Below are 11,373 nucleotides of genomic sequence, written 5' to 3' on the forward strand. Positions count from 1 at the left end.
CTCTTCTACAGAGTAAAAGGCACTGATTTATGAAAATTATTTTCATAGGCTTAGAGACTTTTTGGTTTACTTCCAGGCTCACAGTTAGAAAATACAGGCTACCTTAAATATGACTAAGGGAAATTAGGGTGTTACTGAATTAACTGTTTTAGTCAGGGCTGAAAAATTCTAGCTCTTTGGCCAATTTACTTTATCCACTGCATTCTTCTTAACTGGGACAGACCTTTACAAAGGTCAGCTTTGATGAGCTGCCACTCTGGAAATGGTACGACATACCGTCTCTTTGCCTCTGGCATATTTTAGCTCTTCATTCCACAACTGCTGTTGTTCAGCCTGCAGGTCCTTGGTTAATTTATTAATGGTTTGCTGCAATTCATTTCTTTCATGATTTATTCTCTCAATGTCTGCAACTGAGTACTTCTGGTTATCCACAATATTCTGTAGCCGAGTATTCTCCTGTTTTACTGTTTCACATTCTACTTCTGCAATGGGATAAAAATAAATTTGTTAAGTTTCTTCAATTCCTACAAAGAAATTGATGCCATTATTTAATAGAGTTTACTGGGATGCCTAAATTTCCAAGTTATAAATATATATATTTTCTTCCTCTTTTTTTGGATAATTTTCTTTGATCCCACTTTGTTATTATCATTCTTTAAAGATGATACAGTTAAAGTTTTATGTTAAATCTTTATTTCCCTGTTGGCTTCCTATGAATTTTAGAAAGTGCCACATATGAAAACAAAAACGTGGCCCCAAACATAGTGATTACAATTAAGAATCCCTACACTTAAGAGGAATAGTCTGTCTCTGTCAATGTGCATTTCAAATGCCTTTAATACTCCTGCATGATTCTCTGTAATAAGTCAGACAGACCATAAATTTGTTTTTCACAAACATAAAAGTATTTACATTAAAACACATTAGAGTTCATTCTTTTTTCACTGAGATTTTCAGTGGCTTCATGAGATATTAAGTAACCATAGTGGTTAGGTTCTTGCTTTGTCTATTTCCCAAAATCTGTCATGAAGAATGACTACATTGTACTAAAAGACTATAGTACGTACAAACAATAATGGTTATGCTGAAAAGTAGTTCTTCCACTACCTAATGTTATTCAGAAAAAAACTTCTAGCATTCACGATCCACAGCGGCTTACATTGCCTTCCGGGCTGATGAAGGCTCTCTTAACTCTTCTGTGGGATTCTGCAAACTGAGGAGACTGCTGAAAGTAAGGTGGCAACTAAAACCCGTGTACTTAGAAATCTTGTAATGAAGCTAAACAATTCTTATAATTTATGTCTAAATTTGCAAAAGCTAAATCAGTACAGATAAACTATTATATCTGAGAGTTACATGAAACATTAACCAAATATCTGCAAAAGGGAATAATTACCAAATTTAAAATATCTGGGGTTATATAGAACAGTGCTTTCCAACCTTCTGTGACTCATGGTTCACAAAGAATATGATAGTCTTTTTACAGCAGGCTGGGATGAAAGGATGAGGATGCTCATGACCAAAGGGGTTAAGATAATCGTTCTGAGGGCTGAGGGAATTAACATCTTGGCACTGTTATAACCTACTTGCATCACAGTAGTTGGGAATCTCCAAGTTGGAGCTTAAAATAAATTAATGGTTGGTTGAAGTAATCTTTTATTACAGGAATGTGTAATAAAAAAAAATTCCCATAAAATCCAATATATGTAGAGGTTAAAAATGTGTCACTCATTCTTGGCCACAATGGCTTTAAATAATCAAGAAAGTTAAACTACTTACGGAATAAAAACATCTTAGATTAACAGTTATCAAATGAATGTCTCAAACTAAATCACTCTAGAGTGGCAAACGACTGCAAATTACTTCCTTCAATAAAACCCACTCAGTTTGCTGCTATTGGAAAAAATCCTCACAAGAACAAGTAGGAATTATGATAATACTCTTTATTCAACATCAGTAAGGAAGATAATTAAAGTATTAGCACCAGAAAGTATTGATTTAATTGCATTATAAACACTGCTATAATAAAAAAACTAGTGTAAAGCTCCTTACCATCATGGAGAACAAAGGACCAAATTAGGGGCCAAGTGTAAAATATTTAAAAAGTTGGTTGAGAGCAAATCCAATATACATAAAATCAGGGCTATTTGAAAAAAAATAATAAAGGGACTCAGAAAGACCTTCGATTATTACTAGCCCAGTTTTGACAGACAATCAATACTCCACAGAAAAAGGGTCAAAATCAAATATCCTAAGGACCATCTACATAGCTCCTACATGGGACAGACATAGTGTGTAGAATTCTAAAAGAATAAACATAGAAGTAGGCCAAGACCTGGGACAGCAGTACAGTAGTCCATACTGTTATTTGTCTTTCAACCTACAGACCAATGGCTCTGTGATTATTGATACCTTCTTCTGCCCTCCTTCTGGCACCTTAGAAATGTTAACCAATTGTGTGTGACACATTATTTTTCAGAGTTTTATGATTAAGATCAATACCAGTTTTATGAAAACAAGGTTAGTAAGACAAGTTATAAACAAGCTTTCTTTAGTTGGGCTTTTGCTTCCCAAGAATTGTATAGTACTTGTAGCTTTTCAGCTTATTTTCAATCAGCATAAGCTAAGGAGTTGCTCAGTAGGTAGTGTTGGAGGATATAGCTGACTGAGGCAGGCAGAGATCAAGAACGTGGCTTACTAATTAAAAGGTGGAACAGAATACATATTTATATCCAGGAAGCATATGTTCTAAGTGCTTGACAACATGTTAGAAGGCGTGGTAGGATGAATAATGAATAGCCATCCAAAGATATCAAGTCCTAATGACCGGAACTTGTAACTATTACTTTATTTGGAAACAGGCTCTTTGTAGATGTGATTAAGTTAAGGATCCTGAGATGAGATTACCCTGGATCATCTGGGTGGGCCCTAAATGCCATCCAAATTATCCTAAAAGATAGAGGCAGAGGGAGATTTCACATAGATAGGAGAGACAGATACACAGAGAAGGCAATGTGAAAATGGAGACAGACATTGGAGTGAGGTGGCCACAAGCCCGGGAATGCCATCAGCCACCAGAAGGTGGAAGAGGCAAGGAAGAGACTCCCCTCTAGAGCCCCCAGGGGGAGTATGGTCTTGCTGGATTTCAGATTTCTAGCTTCCAGAACTGTGAGAGAATAAATCTGTTGTTTTAAGCCATCAAGTTTGAGGCAATTTGTTACAGACGCCACAGGAAACCAATATAGAAGACAATGAAAATACGGGAGCCTGAGGGAAAAAGGGTATGGATAATAAACCTGACTCTATATGTGATAAATCCCCCACACGTCACATCCCAGTCTGAACGATCTTCTAGCATTAGATGTGCTTACCTATTCTAGCAATATCTTCATCAAGACCATTCAATTTCTGGTCAAGAATGGCTGAATGAGACTCCAGATTGCTCATGTATGCCTGATACTTTTGAACATCTGCTTGCAAGGAAGCTTTCAGCTTTCTCAATGACTCTAAACGATTCTTTAAGAGAAAAGAATATTAAATTAGTTTCTCTCATCAATGATCATTCCATACTTTGAAAGTAAAGCAGTAATATTTAAATTTATCTTAGAGAAAGGTCAATTACAGTTTTCCTTTCACCTTTAGAAAGAGTCAAAAAAATAAAAGGGAACTTAAACCAACGGCCAGGGTAGAAAAGTACAAACATCTTCAATCGATTATTTTACAGAACAGTCTGGGTGCTTCAGTAACATAACACACAAAATAAAATTAGACATATCACTATTATCATTTAGCTTTTAGAAAATCCTCAGGATACCATATATTACATAAACCCACTTATTACCTTTCCTTTTTCACTAACTACAAAACTCAGGGTCTCTTGTGAATAATACTCCCTGAAGGTATATAACATGGGGAGGACCTTGTACAAAAGATACTTTTGGTCTTATGTAAAGAGGGAAGAATCTTTCATCATATTTTGAGCACCATTAGTCTAAGACTGAGAAACCACAAGGGAAAACAAAGCTCCACAAATACCACACATGTTTTCATAGGGAGTTCTGTCCTATGTAAAAAAATTTAACCTCTATGAAATACTTAATTTGTTCATCTATTTAAAAAAAAAAAAATAAAATAAAATAAAAATAGTTGGTACTCTCTGAGGAGGTCCAAGAATCTCAAAGAGCCCTCAGATGTATATGCCTATTGAAGACAAGCATGTTTACCAACCGGTTCTTTTTCTCTCTCTCGCTCCAATCTTGCAATCTGCTCATTCAATGCTTTGTTTTTTGCTGCTAATGATTCCAGCTTGGAAGCATCTACATTAAATAAATCCTCTGGAGACAAAACCAAAAGACTCTGTAAGACCTCAAACCTGCCCGGCACATCCTTCCCCAGGGTTTCACCATTGCTTGCTCCCTCACTTCCTTACATTCTACCCTCAGTAAATTAGCAAACCCTTCCCTTCATTCCACTGCACTCTCCATGCCCCTTACCCTGCTTTATTTTTCTCCATAGCACTTATCACCATTTGACTTACAGTTATTCATTCTGATTATCATCTTTCTGTCTACTAGAAAGTAAGTTCATAAGGGCAGGAAATTTTATCTTTTATTCACAACTATATCCTCAGTGACTAAATGGTAGGTAGCACACAGTAGGGATACAATAAACAGTTTGAATAAATGAATGCAATTTGTATGCTTAATTACATACAGAAATACTAAACACCTTACTAGATTACTTTCTCTATCAGGTCTACTACAAATATTTCTCTTTGGGAACAAAACAAAACAAAACACCCCATCGTTTACCTTGCTCCCTTTCCCATGTGGACAAACTGAAATTGTTCTGGTTACTCTTCAGGAAGGTATAATCCCAGAGGGAACATAAAGTTAAGCTTTCTTTTGCCTTTTGCGCTAATAGTGTCAAGATTATATTCTCCTGTTTTGCCTCTACTTTACCTACCATTCTGGCATTTTATACACTAGGCTCTGCAGTAGAAAGAATAACAATGTAAAATAATACCCCTGGAACATTTTAGAGTTGTCCAGTAAATACTGAATGCCACTAGATTATAGCTGAGTGAAATAAACAAAGAATTTCCTCATTTGGACGATTAACTTTCTGCTACAAATTTTGAGAGATATTAGGTCTTTTGACTAATTGGTGCTATAGATTAACAATAATAAAGCAGGGCTATCACAAGGAAACTATTCTCCAAGAGAAATAACATCCGCCGATTATCATCTGTGCTCCTGGTAGTGTGTCTGGTACTTTACATACATTGCCATTTAATCTTGTAAAACTTTGTTAGCTAGGTTAAGTGTCTTGTTAAGGGATTATGCCTCAGTATTCTTTCTGCGTATTCTCTCCACCAAAGAAACCCGAAGATAAAAACCAGCAGCCATCAAAACGCATTTAAAGTAAATGGCTTAAATAAACACAGCCTGGGTTAAGATAAGCTACAATTTGATAAGAAAGGTTAATTTAAATGACCAAAAGCAAACACATCAGGAACAAAGAACACTTACTAAGCCTTGACTGCAGCTCTGTGTTCATCTCTTCAAAGCTGTCTGCACCAGTCATAAAACTCTCATAGCATTTTATGGTGTAGTCCAAAAATAACTAATAGAGTTAAGCAGATTTTAAAAACAAAGTCATGATTTTTCTGTTTAGTTTGTTTGGCTTTGTAAGTAATAATTTAAATTTGAATTAAATAACTGAACATCAAGAATACTAAGTTATAATACTGAAGAGTTATAAATAAAAAATGCAAATCTAGGGTATATCATTAATTATATGGTATAGACTCTCATAGTACCCCACTACTTCTAATATGAATAGTGAGTATGAAAATAATACTTAAATTTGGATAAAGATGATATACAATAGACAGGTTGCTATACCTGTGGAATTTTGGGAAGGTTCAAGAAGCTTATTAATAATATAATTAAACATAAAGTACACAAACTTAATCATTTTAAGGAATAATATGCCTTGAGAAAAATGTAAGTGAATTGCTGATCATCTAATTAAATTGACAAAATCTAGTTATCAAAACCAGAATGTAATTAATCAAGTCTGTAATTATATTGTAACTTCAGTCTAAAAAGTGTCATGGTAAGTGGAGATCTAAAAAAAGAATTATAATTTATTAATATTTATCTAAGAGAAAGTAGCACTATACTTTGTAGACATGAGATGTTTTGGTCACTGTGGATGCATACTTTATTAGGAGGCAAGGATGGCTGATCAGTATTTTCCACAGCCTGGATGAAGTAATATCCCGAAAGACAAATCTATTCCCTTTGCACCGATTCTCTGCTTACTAAGCAAACTTCTTATTGCTTAGCTCATATGGAAGGGGTACTGTGAACAGGCATTATGAATATTCCTGTAACTGGGAAGGTGTACCACTTGTGGTAAATTAATAACTCTTCTTTCTACTTCACAGATCAATCTCATGTGAATTTGGTGAGAGTGAATCAGTTTCCTTAATAATCTTGGTCAATTCTGACCTTATAGATCAAAAAAATATTGGCTTTCTGGATCCACAAAACTGAGGATTAGAATTTTCCTATAGTGAAGCTGGATACTCTGATAATGCTCTTTAAAAATAGCACTCTATAGTTTCCAAAGTGCTTCTTCTATATATTGTTATTTAAAACAACAGCTAAAATAGCAAGAACAAATTTTACTGCTTTTGCCTTTAGGTTGAATGTCAAGAAATTAAATACTTATTAGGTGTTCTTATAATTGTACTTGGGTGAAACTTAGGTGCAACTTAATTTAGTCCAGTATCGTAACATGGGAGGAGAATTCTCGCAAGGGTAGGATCAAAGGCCAAAGGCTGTCTAGCAGCCTCTCTAGCAGGGATAATTCCCGAAGCGGTAAAGGGGCATGTTTATTCTTTGTATTTAAAAAAAAAAAAAGCACAATGATACTATGTATGTCTGTGAACTATTTCCCAGGCAGGCGGGGTGGTCATAGACTATGAGGCTGAAGTTATGCACACTTCCGTTTTGTGACCAACGTACCAAAGAGTTAAGGTTAAGGTTAAAATTAGAGCAAAGAATAGTGTTTCTTTTAGGAGCCTTCATGGTGGTTGGTCTTTTATGTATGTGAGGGGATATTAATATACAATCTCAGCATTTTAAATTTATTTCTTGGAGTTGCTGTTTTGCTCCATTTGGATTATATATTTGAGTGTTTCAGGAAATAGGGTGGGGTTAGTTGTTGGTTATACAGTTTAGCCTCCAATAAAGTTTGATGTGGAACCAATTCAGACAGTTTTCTCTACCTCAGCCACTTTAGGAAGTGCTAACGCTGACCACAGTGGCACTATGCCTAACTAAAATGGCCAAAACAAGATAAAACAAATAGAAAACCCATATGCAGCATTTTAAGACCCAATCTATTATTCTTTATATTGACAGGATAATGTTAAAATTACAGTCCCAGTATTGATATCTTCATTCTTAAAGATAAGGGAGGAAAAGAAATGTTGTATTTATAACATACAATAATAACATATCACGATTTAATTCCAACCTTGCATTTTTACTAAGTTAACATTTTTAAATTTCTGCTTCTAGTTACTTAGGAAACTACAATGTGACTCCAACATTAGAGCCATTGATTAATATTTGTGAAAATAAATTTTAGTAGTTTCTCAGGAAGCAAAAAGACAAGCTCTACAAAAGGATGTATATTAATAGCGACACATTTGGTTGCTTAACAACGCTAAGATAACTTATCATAGTTTGTGATAAAGTATGGTACCTTATTATGCATAATTCCATCTTCAGTTTCTTCTCCCCAAGGCTGTCCATCATCAAATGAAGGTGAGCTTTCTTTCATGGCAGTGTATAACTAATTAGTACACAAGTAACATGTGAAGTTGATCTTTAGCTCTAAGACACATAGCTTTCATGTTCTGTCAAATTTGTTTTTCATATCATTTTTAGAAGCATTTACATTATCACATGATAAAAATTGTCTTTTGAGAGTTATATTGATCCTTTTGATGTTTTAGTAAACGAATCCTGTTTAATTAAGAAAGGATGGATTCCATATTTAGTTCTGTTCTAAACAGAAAAATATGCTGACCTGTGTTATTAATCCATGGAGAGCAGATGTACACATTTTAATGCAATTCTGAGAATCCAAAACAGAATTGTCACATAAAAAGTGAAACTTTAACAATTGTTTCCCTTTTATGTGAACTAAATTTTGGGCTCAAATTTTATCAACTGACTTTTTCAATATGTACAAATGTAAATTGAGACTAAATGTTACAAAAAATCTTCTAAAAATACTACAGGGTACTTGTTTAAGCTTGAAAGTGATAACAGATGACATGCTATAGCAAAACATTCAGATAATGCTTATAATTGACAAGCTAAAAGGAAAATGGTTATAGGTTTTTTAAGGGACAGAAATCTCATTTTGGAACATCTGTTTTTTATACTTGTTTTAAACAATATAATCTTTCAAACATGAAAAAAATTTAGAAAATTTAAAGAAAACTGCTATAAAGTATAAAGATATAAGCGTGTATCTAGTAAAATGAACCCTAAGCTTCTAAGAAAAGGACTATGCATTAGATGTACATAAAAGAAGAATGTAGATCCTGTTGAAAACATTTAATTGAATTTTCTTATCCTGGGTCTCATATCTAGGATTCGTGAGGGGCAACACTGTCCTTAGCCCAGAGCTGCTTGCCCTCCAACCCTTTTCTATTCCAAAGCCACTCATGGGGCTTTCTGTACACCCAGGCAGGAATGCAGGGAAGCTCTATTACCCTCTACCCGTTCCTCCATAGATAGAGCCATAGGTGACAGTCAGATTTAATTAAGACTAAAAGACATACAGGGCAGAGCCTAAGGTGAAGAACAGAATCCTCTACCTGGTCATCAGCGTAGACGAAGACAGAATTTCTACTGCCTTGTCAAAGGTCCTTATAAAACATTTAGTACTCTGCAAGGTTCAAGAAGAACCTTACACAGGGACAGATAAGAAGGAGCTACTGAAAAGACACTACTGCAAGGACTGGAAAGTTCTTCTGAACTTAGGAGATTTGGTCAAAATAGTTTTCAACTTGAAATTGTACAGAGATAAATAGAGATATGGATTTGAGTAATCTTTTTTTAGCTAAAGGTACCGTTTTCCACTATTATGCCACATTAAGAGGAAAATACAATATCTCAATAGATCCTGCAAAAGCATATGATAATCTTCAATTATTATTCTTGATAAAAACTAGAAATAGGCCAGTAAACTTCAACATGAAAAACATTGTCTTCTATCTGAACACACGATAACTAGTTGATAAAATAGAAAATATTTCATTTGATAACACCAACAAAAAAACAACCCATTGCCGACTCATAGCTACCCTACAGGACAGAGTAGAACTGCCCTATAGTTTCGAAGGAGCAGCTGGTGGATTCGAACTGCTGACCTTTTGGTTAGCAGCCATAGCACTTAACCACTATGTCACCAGGGTTTCCATTAAAAAAAAAGAAAAATCAACTGAGAACAGTTATAATAATAAAGCAATTGAATAAGGGTAGTAAATACAAAAAACACATAACTCTTTTAGCAGTAATAACTTTAGAAAATACAATGAAAAGAAAAAACGAAAGCCTGTTCACAATACTAACAAAATACATGGAATTAGGAGTTAACGTAATAGAAAATATGCAGCTCAACATGAAAGCTACATTTCACTGAAAGAACAAAAGAGACATGAACAAATGAGACATTTATCACTTTCTCAAATGAGAAGACTAAATATTGTCAAGGTGGCAATTTTCCCCCAATAAATTTATGAATTCAATGTGATACCAAAAAAAAAAAAAAAACACAAGATATCTTTTGGAATCTGGAAAAAAAAATTTAAAGTGTGAGAATATGAGGTCATGAGAATAACCAGGAAAGTTATGAAAAATGTTATAAACCTTCCTCTACTAGGTAAAAATCTCTTATAAAGCTATAGGAATAGAATGATCACAATGCAGGAGTAGAACATACCAGTAACAATTCAAAACTGTGGAGAAAAGATGATTATTAAATAAATAGTATTGAGTGAGTCTTTCAAAAAATAAGGCTTTCTCCTTCTTACACTGGAATAAATTTCAGATGGATCAAGATTTAAATACACACAAATAAGCCATAAAAAATACTAAAAAAAAAAAGTCAGAAGAATTTTTCTCCCCCAGCATCAGGGAGTAAAGGAGCCCTTTCCTAAGTGTGGCTAAATTTCCAGGATAATGTTAAGTGGGAAAGATAATTAGAACAAGAAACCTCAGTCTCTCACTGTTTCTTACATTGCTATAGTGTTCAGCAAACAATCTTGAGCAAATCAACACAGCAAGGAGGGATTTCAATACAGACAGTGGACTTGGAAGCATTTCCAGAGGTCCCTCCCCAACAGAAGCCACAGCAGCTGGTCCACAACCTCCTGTATCACTGTGGAAATGTTATCTCCCAACTACATAACAATGACATAAGCTGCTCAGGCAAACAAGGGTGAAGGTGTCTAGTGACAACAGGGGTATTTGATGGTGAGAGCAGAGAGAATATTACTTGATTTCCATGGGCATTGCTAGGGAGAGACAAATTCAATGCATGAGTGCTATAAAGTCCAATAAAACTTGAGTTTCATTAATGGACTATGATACTGGATTTCTACTCCTATCTTGACAACTGGTGGTAGTGAATGTACTATCATGGCTCCTGGATCAAAATCCATCCTCCAGTACCCAGTACCTGCCTACATTTAGTTAAGGGCTTGCTGACAGCCAAGAGAATGTCAGGGAGACAGTACTAGTTTTAAAGATTCTGGCACTAAATGAGACAGAAAACTCAGAAGCAGTGAAAGGAAGAGACTGCACTAAAAGAGATAAATTCAACATTTCTGAACAGTCAAAAAATAGGACATAAAATCAAAAGAAAAAGAGGGAAAAATATTTGCACCATATATACAGGGGCTAATTTCTCTAACTAAAACATTTTTGACTTATGAAACAGTGCTCTTACAAATCAGTAAGAAAAAAGGCAATAAGACTTGAGTAGGCAGCTATAATAAATGTGAAAGAATGTTCAACTTTAAAAACAAAACAAAACAAAAAACGCAAATATGAAAAAATTAGCTCTTGTTTTTTTGCTTGCCACATTTTCAGCTATTAAAAACATTAATATGCTTAATATATAAAGACCTCAACATATAAGGGTACAAGTTAATAGGCGAAAGCAAATAATCCAATATAAAATAGGCCAAAAAAGCACATACAACCAGGTTGGAAGAAATCAAATGATAAACCATGTAAAATGCTCAATATTACATATATATATGTAATATATATATAT

General features: G+C 34.5%; 1 protein-coding gene across 1 annotated transcript in view; it reads right to left on the reverse strand.

Annotated features, from left to right (window-relative positions):
* NDC80 (NDC80 kinetochore complex component) overlaps positions 1-11,373 on the reverse strand; it is a 43,400-nt gene that overhangs the window by 23,535 nt on the left and 8,492 nt on the right. The window contains exons 6-10 of the mRNA XM_023742899.1: positions 7,783-7,872; positions 5,532-5,625; positions 4,228-4,334; positions 3,372-3,516; positions 277-482 (exon numbers count right to left, since the gene is read on the reverse strand). Coding sequence (XP_023598667.1) covers positions 277-482; positions 3,372-3,516; positions 4,228-4,334; positions 5,532-5,625; positions 7,783-7,872 — 642 coding nt within the window. The remainder of the gene's footprint in view (positions 1-276; positions 483-3,371; positions 3,517-4,227; positions 4,335-5,531; positions 5,626-7,782; positions 7,873-11,373) is intronic.

This window comes from Trichechus manatus, unplaced genomic scaffold (genome assembly GCF_000243295.1).
Source record: "Trichechus manatus latirostris isolate Lorelei unplaced genomic scaffold, TriManLat1.0 scaffold00222, whole genome shotgun sequence".
Lineage (NCBI taxonomy): Eukaryota > Metazoa > Chordata > Mammalia > Sirenia > Trichechidae > Trichechus > Trichechus manatus.